This window comes from Camelus ferus, chromosome 34 (genome assembly GCF_009834535.1).
Source record: "Camelus ferus isolate YT-003-E chromosome 34, BCGSAC_Cfer_1.0, whole genome shotgun sequence".
NCBI lineage: Eukaryota > Metazoa > Chordata > Mammalia > Artiodactyla > Camelidae > Camelus > Camelus ferus.
The window spans coordinates 16,874,236-16,902,163 of record NC_045729.1 but is presented as its reverse complement, the minus strand read 5'-3'; the positions used below and the strand labels follow the sequence as shown (position 1 = coordinate 16,902,163).

Sequence of the window (27,928 nt, the reverse complement as noted above, 5' to 3'; positions counted from 1 at the left end):
GCGCCCGCTGCGCCGCTGGGTCCGGTGCCCGCGGGAGGGGGAGGAGCCAGCCCGCCGCCCCGCCCCCTCCGCCCCCTCCCTCCCGGCCCGGCCTCGCGCCGCCCGGGTCCCGCGGGCCGCTCGGTCCCAGACCCGGCCGGGCCGCGGGGCGGGCATCGCCCGGGGAGCTGTCGACGACTAGGGGCCGTCCGCGTGGGCAGCGGGCGCCGGGACACCTGCGGGCACAGGTGAGTGGCGGGAGAGCTGGGCCGACGGGGGCGGGGCGCCCGGCCTGGGGCTCGGGAGGCAGAGAGGAAGGGAAGCCGGTCGAAGCTCAGAAAGGACCCTGGGGAAGAAGAGGGAGAGGGACGCAGAGCCCCAGGAGGGAGAATTGTTGGGAGGGCACCTGGGAGACAAGGAGCATTGCCCTCCCCTGCTCAGAAATCAGAGGAAGAATAAGGGGACGGCTGAGTGGGGTCCTGGAGCCCACCTGGAGGGGACCAGCACCTTCTTAGGAGGCCTCTCCTCCAGGCTCTACCCACTCAGAGGGCGGGTCCTCTATCCAGGTTCAGGGGGAAGGGATGCAGCCCCACTCACGGCTCCCAGCCCCTCAGAGGAGTTCCCAGAGGCTGGGGAAGACCAAACGGAGCCTGCTCCCACCTGGCTGTCTCTAAAGCCAGCAGCCTGACAGCTGTCTGTGCCCTGGAAACCAGGTAAGGGTCGGCAAGCTTTTCAGTAAGAGGCCAGAAAGTAAATATTTCAGACTTTGAAGCGATGTGGTCTCTCTGTCACAATTAGCAAGAAAGCAGTTACAAACAGTTGGTCAAGGAGGAGATGTGGCTGTGTTCCAATTTTATGAACATGGAAACTTGAATTTCATATAATCTTCATGCGTTATGAAATATTATTCTTCTTTTGATTTTTTCCAACTATTTAAACATGTGAAAAACATTCGTAGCTTGTGGTCTGTGCAAAAACAGGTGGCAGGCGGGGCAAGTTCCAGCTGCCCCCCATGGCCCCCCTGCAGCCTTTCCCCAGGCCACTTATGGGGAAGGGGAGGGGTAGCCAGGTGCAAGGGGCACCCCCACACCTGGGGGTATCCAGGAGGCAGGGGACCTATGACCCTTGCTCCCAGCTATCCTTAGGACTCGAGCACCCTTTGAGGCCAGTGTAGAAGCTGGTGCTCCAATGCAGACAGGTGATGGAGGAGGTATAGTTCCAAGGGGCTTTCTACCCAGCATGTGGGGTGTACCCCACCCCACCAAGTCATAGATGAGGCAGCTGCTCTCCCAACAAGGAATCTTGGCCCTCTCCTCTCCCTTCCCCTTTTCTCCCTCCCCCTCCCACATCATTCTCCAGCCTGGTGCCACTCACTGATCAAGGCTGGCCCATTTCTTTATTTTCTCTCTGAAGCCTCAGGGGGCCCCATTCTGCGGGACACTGGAGCTATGACCCTTTGGAGGTGACCCAGAAGAAAAGGGATGCAGGGCTTCGATCCTCCCACTCAGCGTCCCTTCCAAGGACTAGTGGCCTCCCGCATTGAGACTTATGGGGGTGGCTATCGGGCCTCCGCCCAGGGTACTGCCGGCAATCTCTTTGCCCGAGGAGGCCCCGTGCTGGTGAGTCTAGGCTGTGCCCCAAAGGTGTCCATGATGGGGGAGGTGGGAGGACACCAAGGCCTTCAAATCTCTGTGCCCCACTCTCTTCCCACCCCACACCCCTGCCTTCTTTCCTGGGTTGTGAGGGAGAGGGGGCCATGCTGAGCCAGGCTCCCAGGACTCCACACCCATCCCAGACAGACAGGGCAGGTGAGGCAGAGAGCCAGAGAAATCCAGGCCCTCAGAGGAGGCACTGTTAGACTGGTCAGAGGCGCGGAGCCAGGGTGGGAGGAGAAGGTCACCAAACCCCGGGCTGGCACCTCCCAGCCTCCCGCCTCTGCTTGGGAAGAGCCTGTGAGCTCCCTGAGACCTGCCTCCCTCTGAGTCAGGCCTGGAAGAAGAGCAAAGGTTCAAAGTGTCCCTCCTGCACGGGTGGGGACAGGTGGGGGGCCTGCCTTGGCTCCACCCTGGCCCCACCCTCCTGGCCGGCCTCCAGCGCTGACCAGGGAAAGTGGTGTGGCGGCCCAGCCGTCTCTCCCTCAGCCTCCAGACCTCCCCTCCACTTGGAGGACAGTTCTGCTTCTGGCCGGGGGTATCCCTTCCTGACAGGAGGAGGATTTGGCCCTGAGAGACAGGGAGGAGAGCTGAGGGCAGGAAGGGAGCCTAGGAGGTATATGGGGTAAATCAGGCCACAGGCAGATCAAGGAATGTGACCAGGCCTGCCCTGGAGGAGACTTCTGGCCCGGCCTCAGCCTCTCACACGAAAGGGCAGCCACTCCCAACTCGGGACACGGCTGCATGTCCCACAGAATGCCCTCATCCCCATGTGCGAGGGAGGCCGTCACAGACACGGGAAGCTGTGAGAGACTCAGCGTGCGTGTGCACCAGGCACCGTGCCCGCGTGGCCGTGGTACAGGGACTGCACACGTGAGCGGGCGGGCACGGGGGCCACACGCAGAGCCCAGGTGTGTGCATGCCTGGGCTCCTGCTCTGGCCGAGGCCCTGCTTCTACCCCCAGCTCCCTCGGGAAACCAGGCTGGCGTGCCCCTGCCGGACCCACAGCAGCCTCCCTGGCAGCAGCTGCTGTGACTCAGGGCCAGAGCAGCTCACACCAAACTGGTTTGAGGGGAGAGGCCAGCTGGCTCAACTTGCAGGGGTAGGGGATGCTGTCTGGAGCCAAGCCTGGCCCCACTGCCTCTCTGGGACTTCTGGGGGAAGGGAAGCACCCCTCCAGAACTGCCCCCTGCTCCTCCTCCAGGATCCCAGTCGCCGACGCCTCCAGGGCTATGCCCCCTTTGCCAAGGGTTGTGGCCCTGCCAGAGGCCTGTCTCCTCTGCGGTGGCGGGAACTGGAGCCTGAGAAAAGGCATGGAGGCCATTTTGGGGCCGGCCCACCTTACTCCCCTAAACTCAAGGTAAGGGGTCCCTCTCCGCCCATCTGCATGTTCCCTGCCTGACCTGCGATGTCCCCCACGGATGGTCAGAGCTGAGAGGATGTGCATTCCCTCCAAGAGGCTGCATTCGGCTCTGTCTAGAGAGCCTGCCTCATAGAAATGTGAGCTTTAGGGGCAAATGTCAAAATATTGCCCAAGACCACTGGTTCCCTAAGGCTCATCTCCACCTGAAGTTCCCTCTGAAGGGTTCTGTCTTAAGAGAGCCCTGGAAGGTATCTTTCTGATCAGGGAGCCCAGGTCAGACCCCTCTGTCTCTGTCCAGGGACTTTTCTGCAGGCAAGTGCCTTTCCATCCATGTCCCAGCAACACCCTGTACCCTGTAATCCCAGTCAGGGTTGTCCCTCGACCCTCAGACCTGCACATCCCCACTCACACTCAGGGCTCCCATTCCCATTCCCAGACACACACACACAGACAAATGCACCCTCGCAGCCCCTCCCTGGCCAGGTAGTCTGGGCGCCCAGGACGTATGTAGCCAGGACGTATCCCCTCTCGATTCCCCAGGAAGTCACGAAGGCCCACGAGCTGGAGGTGAGGCTGCACACGTTCAGCATGTTTGGGATGCCCCGCCTGCCCCCCGAGGACCGGCGGCACTGGGAGATAGGAGAGGCCAGTGACAGTGGCGAGGCCATTGAGAAGTCCTGGAAGGAGCTGGTGCCTGGGCACAAGGTGGGCCTGGAACACAGTGTCTGTCCTCGTGGTGGGACAGGCACACACGTGTATCTCACCTCTGCCTGGAAGAGGGAAAGGTCTTGACAAGTGGGGCCCTGTGGGGAAAGCACTTGGAGGCATCTTGCCCTGGGTTCAGATCCCAGCCCTGCCTCGTACTAGTGAGACCTCGGTCGCCTCATCTGTGACGTGAGGGCAACAACCCCACACACTGGAGGACTGATTGAGGATCAAAGGCCGTTTATGGAGTAGATCCAGCAGACCGAATGGTGGCAGCCCGTCCTCTTCTCCTTCCCCCGCTGACCCAGCCCTATCCGTGCCAGGACATGAGCCGGGAGCTTTGCCACCAGCAGGAAGCGCTGTGGGAGCTACTGACCACGGAGCTCATCTACGTGCGGAAGCTTAAGATCATGACGGATGTGAGCCTCTCCAGGGCCCCCCAGCCCCAGCCCTGGCCTCTAACCGTCTCCCTTGAATCATCCCCCATTCTTCCGACCAGAGGGGTGGGGTTGTTGGGGAGGGAGGGGCAGGATACCGAGATCCCCCTGACTTGAGAGCTGCCCAGGGTCTTGCGGGAGAGGTTAGCAGGACTGAAGCTGGGGAGGGGGGTGGAGATGCTGTGAAGGGCCAGGCTGGGGGCAGAGAGGAGGAGGTCAGGTGCTGATACCCTCCTCTCTCCCTGCACCCAGCTCCTAGCCTCGGGTTTGCTGAACTTGCAGCGAGTGGGGCTGCTGACCGAGGTGAGTGGGTGCTCGGGAGGGAAGGCTGAGCTACGGGTAGGGTCACAGAGAGCCCTCCAGGCTGCCCAGAATGACTTGCCATTGCCCCATTTACGAGGACCACCCCCTAGCCCTTTCCCCAGCCCTTCTTGCTCCAGACCCCAAACAAGCTGCAGGTCCCTCCCCAGCCCCGCCATCCAGGCTTAGCTGTCCTCACCTGACCACCCATGGCCAGGGCTGCCCAGAGGTCACCTGCCTGCATGTTGCTAAGTTCTGCTCCCTCCTCCAGGTGTCAGCTGAGACCTTGTTTGGAAATGTCCCCAGTCTGATTCGAGCCCACCGGAGCTTTTGGGAAGAGGTGCTGGGGCCTTCCCTGGAGGAAATGCGAGCCTCCGGCCAGCCTCTGGACCCCGTCAGCCTGCAAAACGGCTTCCTGATGGTGAGGCTTGGAGAAGGGTCACGTCTGGATGGCGGGACTGGGAGAGCCCAGAGGGTTCCTGTTTGCAGGGCAGGCCCATGTGCCTGGAATCCTGCCGTGACTCGAGGGGCCCAGGGGCACAGCTCCTACCCCAGAATACCACCCTACATCCTACTGTTCATTCCACCAGCATGAGCTCTGTCCCGAAGGCTCTTTGGCCTTCTGGAGACCCTGGGGTGGAGCTGTCTCTGGGAAAGGCTACGCCTAAGCTCCCATCAGCCATGAAATCTTGCCTGGGACAGAGCCCCACTGACAAGCGGCGGGGTGTCCCCGAGGAAACTGGGGGAAGGAAAGGCCACAGGGGCACCCGGAGCACAAAGTGCAACAGGAGAAAGCAAGAGACTTGGGGTCAGACTTCCTCCCAGCACACCTGGGCGCTGGGCCTTGCAGAGCTGTGTTGTGGTAGAGAGGCAGGGAACAGTTTCCCGGGGGCCTTCGGTGGCCCCTTCCCCTGGAGCAGGGCTTCTGAGCAAGCCTGAGTCACCGCCCCATGGTGGGGGTGAAATGGGATCTGTAGTGTCCTGAAAACGGTCCAGCTGAATTATTGATGGTGGGTCAAGTCCAGAGGAGCAGGGCGTGGCAGGGGCTGAGGATGGAGCTCAGAGAGCGGTGGTGGGTCTGGATCTCTTGGGATCCCAAGAGGGGGCCTGGAAGTCATGGAGAGTCAGGGTTGGTAGGAGCTGGACTGAGGGTCTGTGTGAGGCTCCATGCCCCATCTGCTCCCCGCCTTGACATCTGTCCCTCCAGTTCAGCCAGCGCTTCCAGCCCTACGTCCTGTACTGCCTGCGGGTGAAGCAGACCATGGCTTACGCCCGGGAGCAGCAAGACAACAACCCTCTCTTCCACACCTTTGTGCAGGTGGGAGAGGGGCTGCCTGGGGAAAGGGGATGCGGCCGACCTTGGTCATCCCGGAGCTCCAGCTGGGTCCAAGGCTGAGCGCATCCCTGGGCTGGGGCAGGAGGAAGCTCGCAGGCCCCTGACCCTTGCCCACCTGCCCAGCAGTGGTGTGAGAAGCACAAGCGCTCGGGGAGGCAGATGCTGGGGGACCTGCTCATCAAGCCCCACCAGCGCATCACCAAGTACCCACTGCTGCTCCAGGCTGTGCTCAAGAGGAGCCCCGAGGCCCGCGCCCAGGAGGCCCTGAACGCCATGGTAGGCTGGGGGCTGGGTGCTGGTACCCGGAACAGATCTCCCAGGACTCTTGAGGTTTCTTTCCTCATGTGTATGTGACAGTGTGGCCCGGATGTCCCTGACTGGGCAGGATGTGCGGGCGAGGAACTGAGCTGTCCTCCCTCCACCCCCCACCTCACCTAGATTGCAGCGGTGGAGTCCTTCCTCCGACACATCAACAAGCAGGTGCGCCAGGGCGAGGAGCAGGAGAGCTTGGTGGCTGCAGCTGAGCGCATCGGGCCCTACGAGGTGCTGGAGCCGTCCAGCGAGGAGGTGGAGAAGGTGAGAGGCCAAGGGAAGGGACTCAGAAAGAGCAAAGCCCCCAGAAAGTGGATGAAGCCCAGACCTGCAGGGGGAGGGGCAGGGCGCCCCAGGGCGTGGCGGAGCTGTGTTCCCATCCTTCCTTCCCGGCGGGCCGGGTCCAAGCCTCGGGGTTCAAAGGAGTAAATGGAGGCACTGGGATGCTCCCTCTCCCCCAGCGCCCTGATCCTCCGCTCTCTGCGTCCCTCAGAACCTGCGTCCGTTCTCCACCCTGGACCTGACATCCCCTGTGCTGGGGGTTGCTCCCGAGCACACCAGGCAGCTGCTGCTGGAGGGACCTGTGCGTGTGAAGGAGGGACGAGAAGGGAAGGTGAGGGGGCTGTGGAGGAGCAGAGGAGGGGGAGATGAGCTGGAGAGAAAGGAGGGGGAGATGGAGGGAGACAGGACGAGTCAGAAGGCTGGAAGTGGGAGAAGAGGTGTGTGTGTGTCTGTGTCTCTGTGTGCATCTGTATGTATGTCTGTGTGTGTCTGTGTGTTGAGAAGAGGATGTGTTTCTGATTAACCTCTGGTTGTCTGTAAGACCCTGAGTCAGCCACTTACCCTGCCTGCTAAGCGAGAGGTGGGACCAGGCTGACAGGACTCCGCAGCTCTGCCCTGTCCCTGTGTGACGCGGGCCCTGACCCCCGTCCCGCCCTCCCCCCTCCCCAGCTGACCTCCTCTCTCTCCCACGTGCACCCCATAGCTGGACGTGTACTTGTTCCTCTTCTCTGATGTGCTCTTGGTGACCAAGCGCCAGCGCAGGGCAGACAAAGCCAAGGTGATCCGCCCGCCCCTCATGCTGGAGAAGCTCGTGTGCCAACCGCTCCGAGACCCTAGTATGTCTCTCCTGGGGGAGCTATTCTTTCTCCTGTCTGATCAGCAGGGGATGGGGAGGTTGGGATGGGGATCACATAAGGTCCAGCCCTGGAAGCTGACCTTCTCCACCACCCAGGCAGCTTCCTGCTGATCCACCTCACGGAATTCCAGTGCGTCTCCAGCGCCCTCACCGTGCACTGTCCCAGCCCTGCAGACCGGGCCCGGTGGCTGGAGAAGACCCAGCAGGCGCAGGTGTGTGAAACCAGGTGGTGGGGGGATGGCGGCAGCCCCAGAGCTCAGAAATGGGAGCACAGGAGGGGAGGACAAAGAGGGGGAGAGAGGCTCTGGTGTACCTTAACCATCGTAAGAGCACAGAATAAAGTCTGGCCAGCCGGGGTGCAGGCTGCCAGTCCCGGGGGAGCCAGGGCAGCCGCCCCTAAAGGTTTCCAGGCCGAGAAACAGCTGCTGAACTTCACCTTCCGTTCAGCAGACTTTAACGGGGCACCTCTGTGCGCAGGCACAGGCTGAGTGCAGAGGAATCAGAAGAGTAAAACACCGCTCTGCCCTCAGGGAACGCGCCCTGCAGCCTGGCCAGAGGAATCAGTGCGCAGACAGCAGAAGCGTGTGTACAGAAGGGCACTGGGACGGAGAAGGGAGTGATGCTCTGTGTCTGGTGGGCTGGGTGGGAAAGGGCCCTGGCAGAGCAGGTGGGGCCTATGCTGAGAAGACTTCACAGAGGAGCTCCTGTCTGAGCACCACTGGAGGGGGTACCTAGGAGGACGTCAGGGGACGAGGTGGGCAAGATAGGTGTCCCAGGTGGAGAGCAGAATGTGTGAAGGCGGGAAGTCGGAAGCAGCTGTGTGTGTTGAGGGAACCGCCAGCCTAGTAGTTGGCGTCACCACGACTTTCTGCACGAGGGCAGCGCAGCCTTGGAGAAGCTGGGAGGGAGGTACCCCCAGATCAGGCCCATCTCTGGATGCCTTGCCTGGGAACTTGAACTCTGTCCTGTAAATGACGCAGAGCCAGTGAAGATGTTAAACAAGGGAGTGATGTGGGTAGATTTCTACGATAAAAGCTGGAGGAGTTCAGAAGAAGGGAGACCCAAATGGGGCTGTATTGGTTACTGCTAACTTGGTGTCTTAAAGCGACAAAAACGTATTCTCTCATTGTTCTGGGGACCAGAAGTTGGAAATCAAGGTGTCTGCAGAGCCACGCTTCCCCTCCAAGGACTCAGGGAGAGTCCTTCTGCCTTTTCCAACGCCTAGAGGCTCCAGGTGTTCCTTGGCTTGTGACCACATCACGCCACTCCCTGCCTCTGTCTTTACATGATCTTCCGCTGCCTGCCTCTGTGTCCCAGTCTCCCTCTTCTGTCTTTTAGAAAGCCACTAGTCATTAACCCTAAATCCAGGGTCTCATCTTACATCCTAAGCTCCAACACTCAGGCTGTGTGCTCATCTGCAAAGGCCCTTCTTCCAAACAGGTCCCTCCCATTCACAGGTTCTGCAGGTCAGGACTTAGAGCTATCTTTCTGGGGCCACTATTTAACCCGCTAGAGGAGCAGAATAGCCAAGGAAGAGGGGAGATTTGAGCTGGACTTGTAAGGATGGGGAGGACCCTGAACAGAAGAATCAAGGGAGCAGCTGGGCTGGATTTATCTGGGGGACAGTGACTGAGTCTGGAGGGACCACAGCCAGGGAGCAGAGGCCGAGTTCTGTGGGACCCTGGGGCCTGCAGGAGAGTGTGCGCTGGATGAGACCGAATTGAACTGGGCTGTCAAGTTGACAAGAGAGCCACCGAGCAGATGAAGGCCATGTGACATCCGTGTGTTTTGTCTTGCACTGTCAGGTGGCCGTGTGACAAGTGGGCTGGGGGAGGGCGGGATTGTTAGCAGGAGATTTACCCTACTAGTCTGGGTGTGAAACACTGAGGTTCGGTGCCCTGGCCTTAGGGACATGGTGCAAAAAAAGAAGGAAAAAAAGGAGCAGAAAGGAGCTGAAGGAAAAAGAAGAGACGGGTGAGCCCTAGAGAGACTGTTAGAAACGTGTACGGGGTGGGGGTTCGGCTCAGCTGGTAGAGCGCGTGCTGAGCATGTGTGAGGTACTTGGTCTGGTCCCCAGTACCTCCACTTAAAAAAGAGGGAGAAAAAGAAGCCTGTGCAGAAGGTTCAGACACCAGCTCTCCCTCTTACTAGCTGGGTGACCTTGGGTGAATGATGTGGCCTCTCTGATCTTCCATTTCTTCACCTGCAAAATGGATACAAATGATAACAGTGTTTGCTTCATAGGGAGGAAGAAACCATTCAGATTAAGCAGCTAGCATGGTGCCCGCTCTAGGCAACTCAGGCCCGCAAGGACAAAGGATGGCTTGCGCCCGACGTTGCTGTGTGAAAGACTGCTTTGGTAAAGATAGAAATGATTAGAAAGGGAAAGCTGTTTGCTTAGTTGTGGCTTCCTAGGTGGGGCGGGGCTCGGGCAGTAGGGTTCGTTTTAAACAGAGGCGCTTTGGAAATGAGGGCGTGGGAGACACCAAGTGGACATCTCTCAGGGGCTTTTGGAAACACGGAGACACAGACTGGGGTTCAGGTGAGAAATAAGGGTGAACTATGAAAGGTGCTAAGAGAATAGATCCTAAAAGTTCTTTTCCTGAGAAAAAAAGATGTTTGTAACAACGTATGGTGACCAAGGTTAACCAGACTTACTGTGGACCGTTTCATCATATATACAAGTATTAAGTCACTATGGTATGCACCTGAAACAAATACAATGTTATACCTCAATTTAGAAAAAGAGAGAAAAGGCATTTTGAACAAGAAATCATAGTGTAGAAGATTTCTAAAGAATGCAACTTCACTATTGTTAGAATGTAAATCACAGGAGTGGTTCTCACAGGGCCTTAATGACTGGATTATAATGATTTGTTGTTCGCACATGAGGTAGTTAGCGCTTCTGCAACTTCTGAAGATGTAAGGAAATAGTCTTGTTCTTTAAATAATTGTAAGCATTTTTCCCACAATCTTACCTACGATATCATATCATAGTGTGGAGACCTTATTCAAGAAAAGGAAAACCAGCGCTTAGGCTCTGTTTAAATACTGTATTTAAAATTCAGAATAGGAGAGTAAATAATAAATAAGAGAGTTTTGCCATTAAAAAAATGAAAAGGGGGGAAGGGTATAGCTCAGTGGTAGAGCACATGCTTAGCATGTGCAAAGGTCCTGGGTTCAGTTCTCAGTACTTTCATTAAAAAACAAAAGGAAGAAGAATGAAAGGCAGAAACTCAAGATCTTGTGTCCTCCAGGCCTCTGAGGCTGCCACTTCCTTAGATTCCTAAACAAGATGGTGACAGTCCCAAGGAAGTTCGAGGTAGGGGGTGGGTCAGGGGTCATCTGCCCTGAGCACTGCTCCAGGCCGACTCAGAGTCCCCTCTCTCCTGCTCCACTACCCCCAGCCCGGTGTTCACAAGGCAGCTGACACCACACTAGTGATTTCGAGTTGTACTGAAGCCTGGATAAGAGTGAAGCAGAGGATAAATCTGGAAACAAACCTCTGGGTGCCTGGAGCCCCACTGCCCAGGGCAGCTTACTGGCCAGAAGTCTTTTTTTCTTTATCATCCCCATCGCTGAACTTTCTCCTCTTCTTTTGGTTCTCTCCCTGTGAAGACACCCCACCTCCCACTTTCGTTTAGAACCCCCAAGGGAACCACTAAAAGTTGCTGGTATTTTATTATGCAAACGAACTTGGCCCCCAAGAGTCTTACTCCAGGCTAAGAGAGGGTGAGGAAGTCATTTCTGATGTGCAACTAAGCAGTGCACAAGCTTCCCTGCCTCCCTGGAAAAACAGAGAACCCTGAAACTTTGAAATGAGTTTGTCCTGCTACCACCTCACCCCAGAGTCTTAGGGGATCCCTCTCTCTATCAGCACAAGTCTTTGTAAACTGAAGAGGGCAGCAGAATATCTATTGGTCCCAGGGGCCAGACTGTTTTTCCTCCGCCTTTATAGAGACGTACACGTAGATTTATCGCTAGCAGGTCTGGCTGCGGCGGCTTAAGCTTTTAGAAAAAATGGGTTTCTCAAGAGGAGAGAGACTGAATCTTGGGAAATGCCCATATTTAAGGGCTGGGAAGAGGAAACGGAACTTGTGCCAGGAACAGAAAGCTATCAGAGGCAAGGCCAAGGGATGAACAGAGGAAAGAGGTGGGCTCTGGGGCGCCCAGCCCAGCTCTGTCTCGCTGTCTGTGTTCCTGCAGGAGAAACCTCACCTCTCTCAGCCCAGTCCCATCTGGGGATGCAGGGATAATGGGAACCACCAAACAGGACAGACGGGAGAAGTACGTTTGTAAGCCGCTTGGCATGCAGCCCAGCACTTAATGGGGGCTCCAGAAATGCTTGTTACTGTGATCTTTAGAAGGGGGTAGCCCATGGTGCCTAGGTGGTGATGCCTGCTTGGTGCCGACTTGTCACTCAGGGAGTCCAAGGGCAGCTTCAAGAGATGGTTTTTGTCCAGGATGGAGGGCTTGGGGAGGAGAGCAGGTGAATCTGGGAGCCACTCCAGAGGCAGTGGGGAAGGGAGGCATTCCCTCTCAAGGTTTCAGTTCCCCACCTGGGGCAAAGGAGGTAGAACCCCACGTGGGGGAGCCCTCCCTCTTCCTGGCTTTGTGGAGGTGTCACATTCCAGCCCAGGCACCAATTTCCTCTTCCTTTCCCACCCTGCCCCCAACATGTCTCTCCGCTTACCCAAGCTGAGAAGTTTTCCCAGGGTTGCAGGAGAGCCTTAGGGGTGGCCAAGGGCACTTCAGACAGCCTTGTCCAGGTACCTGAGGTGTCCTGTTCCTCAGCTCCACCCTGCCCCCTTGCCTCCCTGCTTCTTCCCCAGGTGGGGTCACGGGCAAGTTTAGTGGAGATGCTGGTGTCAGACGTTCCTTCCAGACCCCCCCCCCCCCAGTTCTTTTCCTCCACATACCCTCTGTATCCTGGACATCCCAAACATAAAATTGAACTTAGGTCGTGTGGGGCCAAAGGGCATCTCATTAGGACAAGCAGGCTGCCCTAGCCCTGCCCTGGACCGAAGAACAGCTCCTCCCACCCTCCTCTTCGGTGGTTCCTCCCCGCACTCCACACAGCTGGGGGATGTGGAAGAGGTCACAGGACCTGGTCTGGCGTGCTGGTCTCCTGTCCCTGGGCACCATCATCCCTGGCTCTGGCCAACAGGCCAAGTCTTATGAGACTGCTAAGAATCCTTGCATGAGACGGAGTGACCGGGAAGCCAGGGCAAGGAGAACTGGAAATCCAAGCCTGATGTCATTCTGCTGTCCCTGTACATCCATTTTGCCAACATGTCTCTTGTCCAGACCCAGCTACCTCCCCACCTTGTTGTGTTTCTGGAGAGGCTTTGGGAAGGTCTAGGTGCCTAAGAGTTGCTGGTCCATATACCTCAAAGGGGAGGGGAGGAATATTCAAATTACTTAATGAGCAGAGTGGCATGGGCATCACCAATCCGAGCAGAGCTAGAGGTCCCCTGCTGCGCCAGGTATCATCCCTCTGCTGCTGCATCCTGGGGGAGGGCTGAGTGGTCCCAGGGACGGAAGGTGGGAGGCTCAGGCAGTAGCCCTTTGCTTCCCAGCATGGAAGTAGTTCAGTATTTCCACAGCGATATGGCCATTCCGGCAAGTTCTGCTATCGGCGCTGCCCACAGCAGCCAACACTAACTCTTTTTGCCAAGCCTCTGCCTGCAGCCTCTCCACGGGTTCTGCTGCCGTCCCTCCCCACCCCCAAGAGAAAGCTGTCTCTTGGTAATTCTCGTTCCTTTAAAGCTGCCCTTGAAAAAATAAATAAATAAATTAAATAAAGCTGCCCTTGAAAAGCAGTGCAGCCACTGAACTAGGACTCACAGGGAAACGCCCAGTCCTGGCTCTGCTTCTCTCTACCTGTGCAACCTGGACCAAGTCCACTCAGCTCTCGAAGTCTTGTTTTCTCACCTGTAAAATGGGCTAATACCCAGGCTTTCCACCCTGCAGGTGCTGGTGTGTATCAAATGACCGCATACAGAGGTGCTTTATAAACCTCTTCTCAGATGTCACTCTTTTATTCTGCTGGTGCCTCTATGAAAATGCTAAGACAGACAATAACGTATCCCTTCTCCACTCCTCTTGGGACGGTCTTGCTCTCACCTTTGAAGGACAGCAGAGTCCTCAGCCCAGGATAAAGCCTGCCCCAGCCCACCCTGGTGGTAGGAGAAAGAGTAACCCGAGGACCCAGCCCCATTCAGAGCTCTTATGCCACTGTCAGAGCTCGTATGCCGTTCAAGGAGGGCTTCCTGAAGGAGGGAACAGGCCAGACAGAGGGCTTGCCAAGGAGGCGTGAAGTCAGGAGAAACTGTACAGGTAGAAAACGAGGCTTTCTGTTCACCCCAGGACCAGCTCAGGAGTTCAAATCCTGGCTCTGCCCCTTTCCTATGGCATCAGCTTGGCATTTACTTTACCGGAGTCTCTATTTCTCAGGAATAAAGTGGGAGCAAAAAAGTCTGCCTCATAGAGTGGCTGTGAAGATGAAACAAGATTATATATGCAAAGCATTTAGCATGGTGCCTGGCATACAGCAGGTGCTCAATAAATGAGAGCTTTTAATGAAAGTATCTCCACCCTAGGTCACCCTGCAGAAGCTGAAGGCAGAGGAGTACATCCAACAGAAGAGGGAGCTCCTGGCCCTCTATCGGGACGGGGACAGGAAGTCCCCAGGAACCAGGCCCTCCACACCGTCCCCTCCTTCCCCACCTTCCCCGGAGGGCTCTCAAAGCAGCGTGGAGGGGAGGTAAGACCACCAGGGAGCACAAGGTCTCCCAAAGTAAGGGGGCTGCAGGCAGGGAGGGAGGGAAGAGGAACCCACAAGGCTGGGAAATGGCAATACAGCTTTTGGTGGGGGTTAGGACTAGTTTGAGGGACCCAGGCTACAGGTTGGAGCAGAACAGGTTGGCATGAGCCGTGTGAAGGGCCACATGGGATTAGCCAGCCTAAGGTTGGCACAGGGTAAGGGAAACACACAAAAGGCACACATTCCTGAGAAGAGCAGGCCCCCCAGGCCAGGCGCGGAGAGTGAAGTGCTGTTTTGCAGAATGTCAGAGCTGCAGGGACCGGACTAGTTCAAATCCCCAGAGAGTGTGAGAGGTTCATCCAGATTAACATAGCTGTTGAACTGCATGGTTAAGGAGGAAAAAAGAGTCCATCACTGGGGGGTAACCTCAGGGGAGCTCAGGAAGTACTCAGCAAATAGCTGATACAAGGTTCTGGACCAAGTGCAGGGGCTACAGTCTAGCCAGTGAGATGAGAAAAGCTGTTAGTGCAGCAAAAAGGTGATAACAAAATAAGCTTGGAGGAGAGTCCATTTCTGGATGGAGTGATCAAGGAAGACTCCCTGGTCTTGAACTTGACTGTTCAGCATCTGACTCTGACCATCCGCTATTAATTGTAGGATTCCCGAGGGCTCGACTGCCATCCCCCACCTAGTGGTGACAGAAGACACAGATGAAGATGCTCCCTCAGTACCAGATGACACATCGGACTCTGGCTATGGCACTCTGGTCCCAGGCTCTCCCAAGGCGTCCCACTCCCCGCTGAGCCGTCTCCGCTCAAGGGCCCTTCGGCGAGACCCTCGCCTCACCTTCTCCACTCTGGACCTCCGAGATGTTCCTTTGCGACCCCAGCCTCCTGACCCCCAAGCTCCCCAACGCCGAAGCGCCCCTGAACTGCCAGGGCAAGTTATCCAGAAAGGAGACAGCCTTCCCAGAAGAGACCCACCGAGCTGGTCTGAGGAAGAAGACAGGACCTCGGCGGGAGGGAATGTGGTAGTGGAAACCTTGCACAGGGCCCGACTTCGCGGGCAGCTCCCCCTCTCCCCGACCCACACAGACTCTGCTGGGGAAAGCCCCTGGGAATCCTCCGGGGATGAGGAAGAAGAGGGACCTCTCTTCCTGGGACCCAGCTACACCCCCTCTCGCCACCCTCTCCGGGCTGAGGACATGCTCAGAGAGATCCGAGAGGAACTGGCCAGCCAACGGATTGAGGGTGTCCCCGAGCCTGGGGACAGCAGGCCACGGAAGCTGACTCGGGTCCAACTGCAGAGGATGCGTGGGCCTCACATCATACACCTGGACACACCCCTGTCCACATCGTAAGTGCAAAGGGGATGCTGGCATGGGAGGTAGCAGCGGGGAGGCCAGGATGGAGCAGTAGGGGTGCCAGAGCAGGAGGCCGGTGGAGAGGCGGGTCAGTATAGGAGGGCAGGACTAGAGGGGCCTCTAGCCTCACTCCACTCCATTTCTGACTGCCTGACACCTGCCTCTTTCCTTTTCAGAGAGGTGTGAGGACCACTAAAGACCCTCGGCATTTCTCCCAGAGGGAATCTCTCCCTAAGAGTGTTGGTCACCATCTTCACCTCCGGACTCTACCTCAAGGACACTTCCCTGGGCACTCTGCCCTTCCTATTCTGAGGACTTTGGGGATCAAGAGCTGTACATTTGTATATCATAGACACACCAGAGGCCCACATAAAGTTGTGCATAAAAATGGCCTCCCAGCCCATGCTACGTGAAGGTAGAGGAAAAAGAAGTGGGGGCAGGGGGTGGGGGGTCACAGAGTGAGCTCAGGCAACAAATCATGTCAGTGCCCTTCATGGTGGCAGGGTATCTCTCACCCATCAGGATCTTGTACTCTGGACCCATCCCCCACACCCACCACTCAGAAAGACCACTTCCTCCAAGAGGAGAGCTTTAACTGGAGAGTTTTAGTGTATTTACAAAAGAACACAGCTCCCGGCAGGAGGCCCCATGGTTTTGTGCCTCCCCTGCCTTGGGACAGTTCATCTTACTCTGTGCTTGTTCAGGCAGGGGACAAAGGGTGCCAGGTTTCTATTAGTGTACATACTGGATAAAAAGATTGCTTATCTACTGTGAAACAGGCTCAGGGACCAACAAGGGGCTGCCAAGCAGCCTTGCTGGGTTCTCCAAGTCCAAAATGGGCAATGAGGCATGGCGCCCCTCTTCCCTGCAACCACGGCCTTGGGCTCCTGGCACACTCAGCCTTTCTCGCGAGGACACTCTCCCCCCACCCTATATTACACACACACACAACTCAGCCTTTCTCACGAGGACACTCACCCCCCATACTACACACACAACTCAGCCTTTCTCACGAGGACACTCCCCTCCCCCATATTACACACACACACACACACACACACTCAGCCTTTCTCGCGAGGACACTCCCCCCCATACTACACACACACACACACACACACACACCTGACCGGGAGCTGAGAAAAGCTATGTACACTAAGGGAGTAGCACCAGGTGAGTGGCTGCTAGATCATGCTTGCTCCTCCAAGACCTTCCTCTCCAGAAAAAAGGGGGTCCAGAGGGCATCTCGAAGGTCCTTCCGAGCTGCCCAGGGGGCAGGAAGCAGCCGTCCTCGGGGCGGCCCCCAGGAGGCGGGGCGTGGCCTCACCGGGGAAGGCCGGGGGCGGGGCCGCCCAGCGCCTCCTCGATGTCCTCCAGGCACCCGAGCAGGTCCATGTCCCGGAGCACGCGTCCCAGCAGCTCCAGCGTGGCCTCGCGCCGCGGGGTGCGCCGCCTCCAGGCCGCCAGCATGCTGTACTGTGCCTCGCGCAGGCAGCGCCCGTTCTGCAGCTCCAGCCGCTCGATCTCGTGCTCGCTCAGCCCCAGCCGCCGCATGAACTCCTTCCAGCGCGTTGGGGGCACGCCGTCCACCACCGCATACAGCGTTCTCGGGTCGGCTGCGGGCGGGCGGGCGGCTCGGTGAGACGGGAGCAGCAGCCCTCCCGGCCCCGCCCCCGCGCCTCGGGCGCCCCGCCCACCCGCATCCCCGGCCCGGGCTCCCCGCCGGGATGAATGAGGAACTCACAGTCTGCGAGCTGAGCCGGGGCGCTGTGGGCGCTGTGGGCGCCGGCCTCCCACTGCTGAACAGGAGTGGGGACGGGAGTGGAGGCTGGAGGCGCAGGGAGGGAGAGAATGGCGCCAGCCCCCTGGTGGGGCGGGGCCACCTCTCTGAGGGGTGATGCAACTCTGAAGTTGGACCAGTCACAGTGGGTGAAGGTGGGACTAGAGGCGGAAATGAAGTCTGGGACGGGACTGGAGCCCGTGGGGGGACTGAAGCTTGGGCTCAGGGCCAGGGGCTCCGGCTCCCCCTGAAGGAGAGAGAGCAGAGTTTTAGTGAGAGGGGAAGAGGAAAAACTGCCCTAGCCCTCGTTATTCTGGATTCCGGATGGGAGTTGGGGCTTGAGGGAGTTAGGGGACCCCCCCGGGCGAAAGGTGATCCGGGTGATTTGGGTGTTAAAATATGACGGTGGACAGTCAGGGAAGACCGAGGTTAGTTCCCTCGCTTTCATCTTACCTCCTCTACAGGTGTCGATTTCCCACAAACTGAGAAAAAAAGAAACAGAGCGTCAGAAATTTCACTTCCTCTCAGCCGTGGCGCCCGTACTGGGGCTGGCGGTGGGCACTTGTGGTGACATGCTTCAGGGCCGATGTGGCCCCTGGGACGCGAGAACTGCTGATGCAGGACTACCTCTCACCAGCCATCCAGGGCCACCTTGTGCCAGTGGGGTCCTTGGCAGCGAACTAAAGGAACCTCATTTCCCTCCACGCCTGTGCATCCCACCCACCCAGCCGCCTCCCACATCCCCATCAGCACCCTTTCCCTTCCGGAAGGCGCCACTCACTAATGGAGTAGAGCTTGGGCTTCCACCGTTGGTAGCGGCACACTAAGCCAATGAAGAGGAAGGATGCCAGGCAAAGACCGAAGACGATCACCAGGGACAACAGCACGATGGTGCCTGGAGACAAGCTGACTGCGGTCAGAGGGCAAGGGCAGCGGGAGGCGACAGGGCTGGATGGACGGGGGCAGGGGCAAGACGGAGAGGGCCGGTGCGCATGCGCACTAGGATATTTCTCCTCACCTGGGTCCTGAGATTTCCGAGTTTCAGATACGATTGGACATAACTTCTCACACTCTAGGCTCTTACACCTAAAAGAGAGTAGGGGCCCACCTGTAGGAGGAATTCAGGGGGAAAAAAAGGAAAAAAACGCATAGATAGTTGGAAATTCTTCGCTTTACATATATTTTAGCTATCTCTTGATATCTTGGAAATTACACCCATCTTGGGAATTAATGCAGAGGAAAGAAACATTAGTTAATCCCAGAATCACTTAATTTTAGAGCTGGAGTTGATCTTGAAGAGACTGTGTAGAAAAAGTTCAAAGCAGTCAGAGTCAGGTATAAATTCCAGCCCATTCATTGGCTAGCAGTGTGACTCCAGACAAGTCACTTCACCTGTAACCTCAGTTTCCTCATCAGGAAACTAGGCACCCTACCCCCTGTCAGGTTGAGGAGAAAGTGAGAAATTACGCGTGACATATAGTAAGCGCTTGATAAATCGAGACTGTCATTGAATCGTTATTTCATCACTGTTTTCCTGGTGAGAATCTGTAGCCAAGAGAGTTCAAAGAGCTTTTTCTCTAGACGACACTGCTAGTGACAACACTTCACTTTGAGAGAGGGGTTTAGCACACAGGTGAGCAATTTAAAAATATATATTGCTGGGGGTGGCCAGAGAACACTCTAGAATGAGTGCATTTTCCCGTGTTGGGAGCTGGCACTGGGCAGCATGGACTGATGAGAACTACATCAGAGGTCCAAGAAGGAACTTGAGAAGGTGGGTTCTCAGCAGGAATCTGAAAGCAGGGAGAGGTCATCTTACCCACATAACAAGCGCGTGGCAGGAACCACAGGGAATGGATGTAAAGCTCTTTCAAGGAGAAGAGAGGAAACTTGATGGAAACAAGAAAATAGTTTCTTGTCAGACACTCTCTAGCTATATTTTTTGTGGTTCTTACAACTTTGCCAACCAGCTGTCATTATCCTTACTTTAAAGGTTCAGAGATGTTAAGTCACTTGTCCAAGGTGGCACAGCCAGTAAGCGGCTAGGCTGATATTTAAACCAACGGTAGTTCAATGTTAGAGCCCTCAGTTTCCTCTTTGCAAGCGAGTGTGCAAGAACAGCCTCTTGCTGTTCAGAAAGAGTCAGGAGTGAGGAGGCCTGGTCAAAGGAGCTGGGGAGAAAAAACCATACTGCATCAAACCCAAGATGCCATCAATTAGGGGCACCATTATTTACATCCTACACAGAGAGAGCTGTCAATTAAGCCATGATACACCATCAATTGTTGTAAGATGCAGGCTGATTTCAGTGATGTAAAAATACGTTCCTAGAATCAACAGTAGAGCCTGTCACCCAAGAATCTGAATGTCTTTGGAAAAAAATCTGAATGTCTAAAAAGAACTGTGAGTCCCTGGCGGGTATGAGCCTCTATCCACAAAGACTTCTTAAGATTTTTGGAATAAGCTGGCAGCAGGCAGGACTGTCTGGTTATCTTGACATGAAGTGTCTTCCACCCAAACAGCCAGTAGGAGCCAGAGCACCCTGGGCTCCTGTCTGGCTGGTGGGTCCTCCCACAGCCTCCCCATCCCACACCCTGCACTCCCGATCTAGTGCCCCAGAAGTACTCACTTAGCACAGGAGACACACTTGTTATCTCTTAGAAAGAACCCCAAGTGGCAGTTGCAGACAGTGTCCTGTCTCTCCTGGCCTGTGGGGAGAGATGCAGCAGGACTGAAAGAGGGTGCCTACCCTCTCCATGCCCTGAGGACTGGAGGGACAGCTCTCAGAGGGGCAGGGGTAAAGCAAGAGGAGACCTTCCTGCAGAGACGGGGCGAGGAGAGGGGTTGGGAGAGCCATACTCACAGAAGAGATGCACCGTGCCGTTGGGGCAGTGGCTGCAGTCCAGGCACCGGAAATGCGTCTCACTCCAATATTGTCGGTACTGGTTCTTCCTGCAGCCGCACACAGTGTCCCGGTCCACTGCACAAGGAGTAATCTCCACCTGGGCCATCTCTGGTGAGGGGAGGAGAGGGCTATGAGTCCTCACCATCCACCGGCTATATGTCTCTCTGTGTAACACACGCTCACACCCGTGCACTCACTCACAGGTGCACACACGTCCTTGCCCACCCCCAGCGCACAGATTCATACACCCTCCCCAGAGACAGGACGCGCACACCCCTCTGAACACCCACCTGACATGGTCTGTTTAGAGCGCCGCCCCCTCCTGGGACTCACCCTTCCGGCACTTGGAGCAGCTCAGACATTGTCTGAGATGGTTCTCTAAAGCAGTGTAGGTGCCGTTGGGACACTCCCTGCAGTCCGTGTCCCGCCCCACGTCCGGACAGTCGTTGTACAGGTAGGTGCCTGTGATCGGGGTGTCAGGGTCAGGCTGCAGCCAAGAGCTCGGGGAAAGGGCCCCAGGCCAGGGAGGACCGCCAGGGCACTTCCTGAAGTCTCTAGGAGAGGAAAGGAGGGAGAAACTCCCAGCCCAGGAGTGGGAGCAAAGTCAGGGACCCCAGGTTCCAGAACACCTAGAAGCAGCAAGGCCCTATAATAGCAAGAGTCCCAGGGTTACCCCTCCCTCCTACCTTTGTGGCACTTTGTGCAGCAAATGGAACTATTTTGAGGGTGGCTGTATTTTCCCTGGGGACACAAACTCTCTCTCTTCTCCCGGTCCGCGGGGTGAGGGACCAGTCCATGAACCCCTGTGGGGTACACATCCACCAGCAGAGCCCAGAGCACCTGGGGAAGAGTCGGATGGAGGAGGCCCCATCAGGAGTTGGATGGAGGAGGCCCCATCAGGGGTGGGGGGCTTCGAGGTAGCAAGTCTAAGACCCTTCCAGCTCAAGCCCTTTCCCGGTGGAACATTCTCCCCAGGCCACTCCCGCTCACACTCCACATTTTCCTCCAAGCTTAGCTGTTGGCGCCACACCATCTTAATAGTCCTCTACTTGTCCTGTGTGTTCATTTTTGTCCCTCCAGCTCAAGGCTGGTAGAACCCAGGCCGGGCTGTATATCATCCTTAAGATGTTCAAGCACTTCTTTGGGCTGGGAACAAGCAGGTTACTTCAGTTACCTCTGGCCCTTCCAACAAGCTCCCTTCCAAACACCACCCTTCCAACAGATTGGGGTGGTGTTTCTCCATCTAGGCACCGCATTCACAGCGTGTTCACTCTGAACATTCACCGAGGTGAACAGTTAGGATCTGGGCACTTGCCTGTATTATGTTATGCCAGGAAAAGCATGTTTGTAAACTCAGATTGGAGTGGAGGTGAGTGATGTTCCTGTGGACACCATTCCTGGGCAGTGGGCAGAGGCAAGAGGAAGGGTTTTTTTGTTTGCTTGTTTGTTTTTAAATTTTTTTTTAATGGAAGGACTGGGGATTGAACCCAGGACCTCATTCATGTTAAGCATGTGCCCTACCACTGAGCTATATCGACCCCCCACAAGAGTTTCTTCATAAATTTGTACCAAAACCTCACACAGGATCCTGCCCTCAGACTCCTTGCTGCATCTCCTCCCACCACTAAATCTGTACAAGTACCCCAGATTGGGAGGGGAGTGGAAAAAAAGGTTCAGGGTCAGGGATGAGGTAGGCAGGTGATGAAGAGTGGGCAAAGGCATGTAGGTTATACGCAACTAATGCTGGCCAGATAGGGATCGGCTCAAACAACCATCAAGCTGGGAGCTGAGGGTGTGCCAGGGAGTCCCTCTGCACACAGGGGCATCCTGGGAGGCCAGTTTTCCAGCCTCAGGCCAAGCCCACAGGCAGCCTCAGAATCACTGTCCCAGCCCTGGCTTCAGAGCTGGGACGGCACAGCCAGGAGGCAGGGCTGCACTCCAACCTAGACTTCGCTTTTTCATCTCCTACCACCTTTCCCTGGTTTTCCCTGACCTTGACTTTTTTTTCTCTGCTATAAAATTCGCTTTACCTAACCATAAGAGGACGTCCTCCAAGGATGTTAAACCTTAGGAACTACAGACTAATCAGATCACAGACTCCCCAGCCCAGGACCGGGACCGGGCCCGGACCGGGACCAGGACCAGGATCGGGACCAGGACCAGGACCAGGGACCAGGACCAGGGACAGGGACAGGGATCGGAGGGCTTGGCAGCCTGAAGCAGGTAGGCTGGTAGGCAGGTCCCACCCTAGTCACCCACTGAGTGTCGCTGCAGCTGCCCAGAAGCCCCAGCCTCAGCCACAAGGCCCAGAAACCCTCCTGCAGGGTTGGCCACTCCAGCACTGTGCCAGCTCCCCTTCCAGGGCAACAGGAAGAGCTTGGGGTGTTTATGGGAAGAACTTCCCAATCTTGAAAGTGTGGTTCCTTTCCCCGAAGAGAGCTCGCAGCACCTAAGGTCACTGGCACTTGGAATTCCATCCAGGCGCCTGGGAGCAAAGCCAAGGGGCAGAGACAGAGTCAGGAAAAAGAACTGGGGGGCTCTGGTTCCGGGACAGCCTGCGGGAAGACTTCCAGGGACGACTGGCCTGTAAAGAAAAAGTTTCCCAGGAGGAAGGGAGGGGGGCTTTCTCAGGCCACATGCCCCCCACCACCACTCTCCAGCACTTGGGGGGTTAAGTCAGATCCGGGAAAGGGAAATCTTTTCCCAGAAGCTCCGCCCAGTGACTCAGGCCAGAGGGCGGGAGGAGACCTAGGGAGGGAGAGGGAACCAGCAGCTTCCCCAGCTCCTCAAGGGTCATGAGTCAGCAGAAAGGCTGAAGGGACCAGCCCGCAACGGGATCCTGTCTAATCCTTTCCTCCTGGGGGCCAGCCTCTCCCTCCAGTCCCCACGCAGTGCCCCCTTTCCTCCCCGCCTCCTCCTCCAAAGAGTCAGGGAGGGACCTCAGTCCCTCTTGGCCCACTTTTTCGGGAAATGGCTCCCTATCCCATCCCATCTCAAAAGGAAGTCTCTGTCGACCCCTGGCTTCCTCCCATCAGGCCACTCCCCGCCCCTCCCTGAGGGCCACTCAGCTCCTTCCCACCTCAGTATCCTTCCTTTAGACTCGGCCCCTCTGGGCTCCTCCTCCTGGTTCAACCAGTCCCCCTACAGATAAACCCTTTCCCTGGGTTATCCTGTGAGCCCCCGACACTCCCCAGTTCCAGCAAGGAGCAAACCAAGGCTGCCCTCCTGCCGGGGTTCACTGCCTTCCCATAGCCTGGCTGGTTCTGGCCAGTTAGGTTGGACTTGGGGGGCCGTCTTGGGGTCCCCAGACAATCCCTAGGAAATAAGGCCAGTTCTGACTCTCCACAGCCCTTCCCACAAGCCCACTGGCAGCACAGGAAAAACTCTAGAGTCCTGAACACCCAGTTCTAGGAGGGAGGGCGTAAGCAAGAAGGGTCAGAAGATAACCAGCCCTATTTCCCGAGTCTCCCCCAACCCCCAGCAGTGCCCTAGCCGGCCCATTCTGACCCCAAGAGCCAGACCCCACCAGTGGGCACACTTCCTTGGCGCCAGCTGGCTCCAGGGAGCATATGCTTAGCAGCTGCGTGTTGCAGCAAAACAGCAGAAGTAGGAGGTGAGTTCTGAGGGCCCAGACCCCAGACCCCAGCCAGCCTGAGTGCCATCGCCTGGAGCTGGGGAAGGGCAGGAAGCTGGAGGTGCCTGTGGAGAGACAGTTGAGGGGGTGGCCCAGCACCCTTCCAACTCCCCCACAACTTCCGCCTGGGGAGGCTTTTAAGTGTGACTTCCGGTGCTGGGGCTGCAGAGTGGGGGCGGGGGAGCTGAGAGCAAGCGACCCTGTGGTCTGACTCCAAACCAGCTGCCTGGGGACCACTTCGCTGTCCCATCCCACATTAATTTGTTCATTACGTTAAAACACGTGTGGTCAAAAGCTTTGAGGAGCTCACGACCTGCATTTCTCCAAGGCCCAGCTGAGACGCGTCTCCCTCCCCTGCAGCCTTCCATTGAGGCTAACCCCACCCCACCCCATGAACTTTAAAGACATGAATTAACCGTATCTATTTTGGGCTTTCACCATGATATAACTACCTTGGGTAAGTAGGTATGATGTCCCCAGACAGACCATAAACCATGTCACAAGAGATCAGAAAGAGTGTGTTGGTCAGAGATAATCTCATGCTTGGCACCCAGAGCTCGGGGAGCAAAATAAACATGGATTGATTGGCTGGTTGATTTTATGACTCTGTCTTCCACTCCAGTTAAAGCCAGTGACGATCAAAGTGGGAAGAGGGGAGTCAGTGCTCCCCTGCTCCGTAGGCACATGTTTATCTCCAGGAGAGAGCCGCATCGCTCTCCTTCCCACACACAGGCACGCACGCACACACCCTCACTGGAGATGCTGACGAGACTCCTCTCCTGAGAATGCCGGGTGAGTGAAGGTAGCATGTACAGAGGACACAGAGGTGGATAAGAGTCTGAGAACCTTGCTCTAGCCTGTTAGATACGCTCTTTACTTGGCTAGTCCCTGGACCCTTAACACACTCCAAACGAAATCCATCAACCTCCGGGCCTGGACAAATCTCACACCACCTACTTCACAGCATCAATGCGGAGACCTTTGCCACCCTTCTCTCCTCAAGGCCCCATCCCTCCCCTGCTGCAGCCGGGTCTGTGGTTCATCTGCCCAGGCCTTCTGCGGCCATCTCTCAGGCCTCTCCAAGCCCGTGGGTTGCCTCAGCCCAGATCACTGCAACTGTCTTCCAGCCTCTTTCCAGCCCCAATCCATCCCACACACTTTCTTATCTGCATGCAGGCTTCAACTTGCAACCACAGTTGTGGGAGTTTTCCTCAAACATCATTTCTGTGGGTCCCTCCTTCCCTGAATGAGGACTTGCAGAACTACCTCACTGCTGTTCTGAACACATTCCCAGCTGCAGCTGCCCTGAGAGAACCATTTATGAATGAATGAATGAATGAATGGATTCCTCTACTGGGGACCACAGTAAAGAAGCTTCTCTCCTCCCATCCCCCCACTTTCTCCAATTTTCTCCTTCTCATTTCTCTTGTTCCTCAGCAGGGTCCTTCCCCTCCAGCCAAGGTGCTCAGCTTCCTGCCACCACCAGCTCCCAACACAAAATCCCATCTCTCCAGTCCTCTGCTCTCTCTTAAACCAGTTCCCCTTCTCTCTAGTTTCCTGCTAGTCCGGGACTTCAAATCTCAGCTCCAAAACCACTTCTCTCTGAAGGCGTTCCCTCCCTCATTCCATCCTTTATTCACTCAACAAACAGTTAAGGAGCACCAGCAAGGTGCAGGTCCCATAGGGCTGCCAAGGATGCTGAGATAAATGCACAAAATGAACACACTGCTTGTGCTTGGCTTGTGCTCTTGGTTGAGTCAGAGGCAGGCGACTGTGGGCTCTGCATCTCTGCAAGGAGAGCTCCAGAAGCCGGGCACTGGGGTTGAGATCTGCCAAGCAGAAAAGGCAACAGGATGGCGCTCACGCCCCTCTTGGTCCTGCCTCCCATCAGTGTTCCAGACATCACTCCACAACGCTTTTGTGGACATTTCCCCCCAGATACTTGAAAATCATTTTTTGCTGTAAGCTGTCTAGGCTCCAAGAAGCTCTTTGAGAGCAGCAAGATCTTGTGTGCCCTGTCCTAGTCTCTCCTGTATTCTCCCCTCTCTCCACACCTCCACCCCACACACTGACACAAGTGCGCACACACACACACACACACACACACACACACACACACACACACACACAGCGTCCCCTGCATTGCCTGCTGAGTGGCGGGCAGCTGGAGATCTCACAGACAGCCTTGCCCAGCACTTCAGACCTCCTGTTTCCCCTCCAGCTCCGGGCTGATCTTGGTCCCTTAGCATCACACCAGCCACAGCCCCAGGCTCATTCCTTTCTCTCTTCAGGCTCCCTGTTCCCTCTGTTTTCCAAACACAGTAGCGACTGAGTAATCACCACCACCACTACTATTACTAACAGGATAAAAACTAACGTTTTTTGAGTGCTTTCTGTTTGCTATATACCCTGTTCCTCTTCTAGAATGTAGATTCCATGAAGGCAGAGATTTTGTTCACTGCTGTAATCCCAGCACCTGAAAGAGTGTCTAGCACAGAGCAGGCACACAGAAGCTGAGTACTTAATATGTACCAATCTGTTTCATGTCCAGAACTACATTATGGTGTTGTGATATTGTGTCCGTCTTAAAGATAAAGAAACAAGGCGTGGAGGGGTTACATAAGCTGCTCAAGTCTAGGCAGCTGGTACCTGAGGGAGCCAGGAATCAGGCAGGTGAAATACTCCCCGGAGAAAAGAGAAGTAGGAAGGCAGGGCACCTGGAGCGGGGCGGGGGGCTGGCAGAAGGGCAGCCTAGAGACAAGGGAAGGATGGGCCAAGGGAGAGCAGAAGAGGGGCCATGAGGGAGAGAGCTGCTGCGTGGGCAGTCAGGGTCGAGAAATGTGGACCTGGGCAAAGAGAGAGAGTGAGGAACTGGAGAGGAAAGGTTCACAAAGGAGATTCTGAGAAGTTGAAGGAGGCTTCTGGGAGACTTGGAAGAAAAGGAAGGAGTGATTAGGGGAGATGGTAGAAGACCCTGGGGAGAGGAGGTGGGGGGAGGCAAGTGGGGGGGTGTTTGGGCCTGGGAAGGGCCAGACCCCTGAAGAAAGTGGCCAGCGCAGTCCCCCCTACCCTGACTAGGTGGGGGAGGGGGCCAGGGGTCTCTGCCCAGGAAGACTCCAGGACACGGAGGAATCAGGGATACACTGAAACAAGGCTGAGGCAAGAGAAAGGGACATTTTCCAGTGACGAAAACAACTGTCTACCAACTTCCCCAAACTGAGCTGTAGGAGAAAGAAAGAAGCAATCTGTTGTTTGGGTCTGTGGGAGGGGGATGGGGGGCAGGCACAGGGGTTCTGAGACTGTGGAGGGGGGTCAGTCTAACAGACAGGGGCCACAGACCAAGGGTGAAGAATGCCCCCCAGGTGGGAGGCCTGGGCCTGGGGAGGCCTCGGAGTTGCCTGACCCCAACCAGTTTCCCACTCCTCTCCCGAATGCCCCCAACACACAGCATCCCGACCACGCTCTCCCCAGCCCATTGCATCTCCCAGACTCAGTTTCCCCACTTTCCCAGTATCCAGCTCCTGGCCTCCAGCAGGGTCTGCTCGGCCAGGCCCATGGCAGCCTCACCTCTCCACAGCCCAACATGCTCCCAGGCAGCCAGGGGACCCGCCAGACAGAATTCTGAACCATCAGGACCCAGAGAGGAACAACCTTTCTTCTTCCACTCCTTTCCTTTCCCCAGTGGGTCACCTGCCCCCACATTTCTGGGCACCCCCAGCCCCAGCAAACTTTTTCTGCTCTCGGGGCCCAGCTCCCTTCCCCTCCTGGCCTTCCAGACTCCCGTGCCCCGGACTCAGGGCAGCAGATGAATGGGCCATTTTGAGGTCGAGCCACACAGGCCCTCGGCCCTCGGCCCTTGGCCCTCAGCCCTCTCTGCCCCAGGCGCCCCTCGCCCACCTGCCCACTCCGGCCCTTGGTCCCCGGACTCACCAGGGGCAGCAGCAGGCCAGGCACGGTGGGGAGGCCCATGTCCGGCCAGCTGGGGCCTCTCACTCCCCCATCAGGGCTCAGGCCTGGGCGGCTAGACGACTGTGGCAGTGACACAGTCCCAGGATGAGCCGGGACCTACCGGACCCGAGGTCCCAAGTGGATCCCGGGCGTTGGGTCAGGGAGTTGAGGGTTGAGACTGGGGCAGAGATCACAGCCCGGTCCCAGGGCCCTCAAACCCGGAAGGCCAGGACTGAAGCTTGAGTTCGGAGAACTCGGAGAAAATTAAAGCAGAGAGGAGGAGGAGGTGGGAGGGGAAGGCAAATGGGGTGTT

At 56.6% G+C, this 27,928-nt stretch overlaps 2 protein-coding genes across 5 annotated transcripts; one reads left to right on the top strand and one right to left on the bottom strand.

The window, feature by feature from the left end:
• Window positions 1–78: 78 nt before the first annotated feature.
• On the top strand, window positions 79–16,334 carry PLEKHG6 (pleckstrin homology and RhoGEF domain containing G6). 2 transcript variants are annotated; one of them, XM_032472882.1, is made up of 17 exons: window positions 79–227; window positions 546–692; window positions 1,393–1,598; window positions 2,836–2,991; window positions 3,535–3,699; window positions 4,023–4,118; window positions 4,389–4,439; window positions 4,708–4,857; window positions 5,644–5,754; window positions 5,899–6,048; window positions 6,211–6,348; window positions 6,578–6,697; window positions 7,070–7,202; window positions 7,319–7,434; window positions 13,825–13,988; window positions 14,646–15,344; window positions 15,528–16,334. In XM_032472882.1, exons 3-17 carry the CDS (start codon window positions 1,461–1,463, stop codon window positions 15,535–15,537), a joined length of 2,397 nt encoding a protein of 798 aa, XP_032328773.1. In that variant the 5' UTR covers window positions 79–227; window positions 546–692; window positions 1,393–1,460; the 3' UTR covers window positions 15,538–16,334. The 2 variants fall into 2 exon arrangements, with proteins under 2 accessions (XP_032328773.1, XP_006175616.1); XM_006175554.3 differs by lacking the exon at window positions 79–227 and having other exon boundaries at window positions 528–692.
• TNFRSF1A (TNF receptor superfamily member 1A) lies at window positions 15,942–27,928 on the bottom strand. Of its 3 annotated transcripts, none has more exons than XM_032472883.1 (10): window positions 27,598–27,927; window positions 20,720–20,873; window positions 20,367–20,495; window positions 19,992–20,141; window positions 19,758–19,836; window positions 18,147–18,214; window positions 17,910–18,038; window positions 17,582–17,610; window positions 17,093–17,375; window positions 15,942–16,964 (listed from the first exon to the last, which is right to left on the bottom strand). In XM_032472883.1, the coding sequence occupies exons 1-10, from the start codon at window positions 27,634–27,636 to the stop codon at window positions 16,672–16,674; spliced, it is 1,353 nt and encodes a 450-aa protein (XP_032328774.1). In that variant the 5' UTR covers window positions 27,637–27,927; the 3' UTR covers window positions 15,942–16,671. The 3 variants fall into 3 exon arrangements, with proteins under 3 accessions (XP_032328774.1, XP_032328775.1, XP_032328776.1); XM_032472884.1 differs by having other exon boundaries at window positions 17,910–18,023; window positions 27,598–27,926; XM_032472885.1 differs by lacking the exon at window positions 20,720–20,873 and having other exon boundaries at window positions 20,324–20,495; window positions 27,598–27,928.

Excerpts from the sequence above, each read along its gene's own strand:
- PLEKHG6 (XM_032472882.1), top strand. The coding sequence starts at position 1,461 with ATGCAGGGCTTCGATCCTCCCACTCAGCGTCCCTTCCAAGGACTAGTG. Across the intron at positions 1,599-2,835 it reads CCCGAGGAGGCCCCGTGCTG|GATCCCAGTCGCCGACGCCT; the intron begins GTGAGTCTAGGC and ends CTCCTCCTCCAG. Across the intron at positions 4,440-4,707 it reads GAGTGGGGCTGCTGACCGAG|GTGTCAGCTGAGACCTTGTT; the intron begins GTGAGTGGGTGC and ends TCCCTCCTCCAG.
- TNFRSF1A (XM_032472883.1), bottom strand. The coding sequence starts at position 27,636 with ATGGGCCTCCCCACCGTGCCTGGCCTGCTGCTGCCCCTG. Across the intron at positions 19,837-19,991 it reads CGGCACGGTGCATCTCTTCT|GCCAGGAGAGACAGGACACT; the intron begins GTGAGTATGGCT and ends CTCTCCCCACAG. Across the intron at positions 18,215-19,757 it reads AAGTGTGTCTCCTGTGCTAA|GTGTAAGAGCCTAGAGTGTG; the intron begins GTGAGTACTTCT and ends ACTCTCTTTTAG.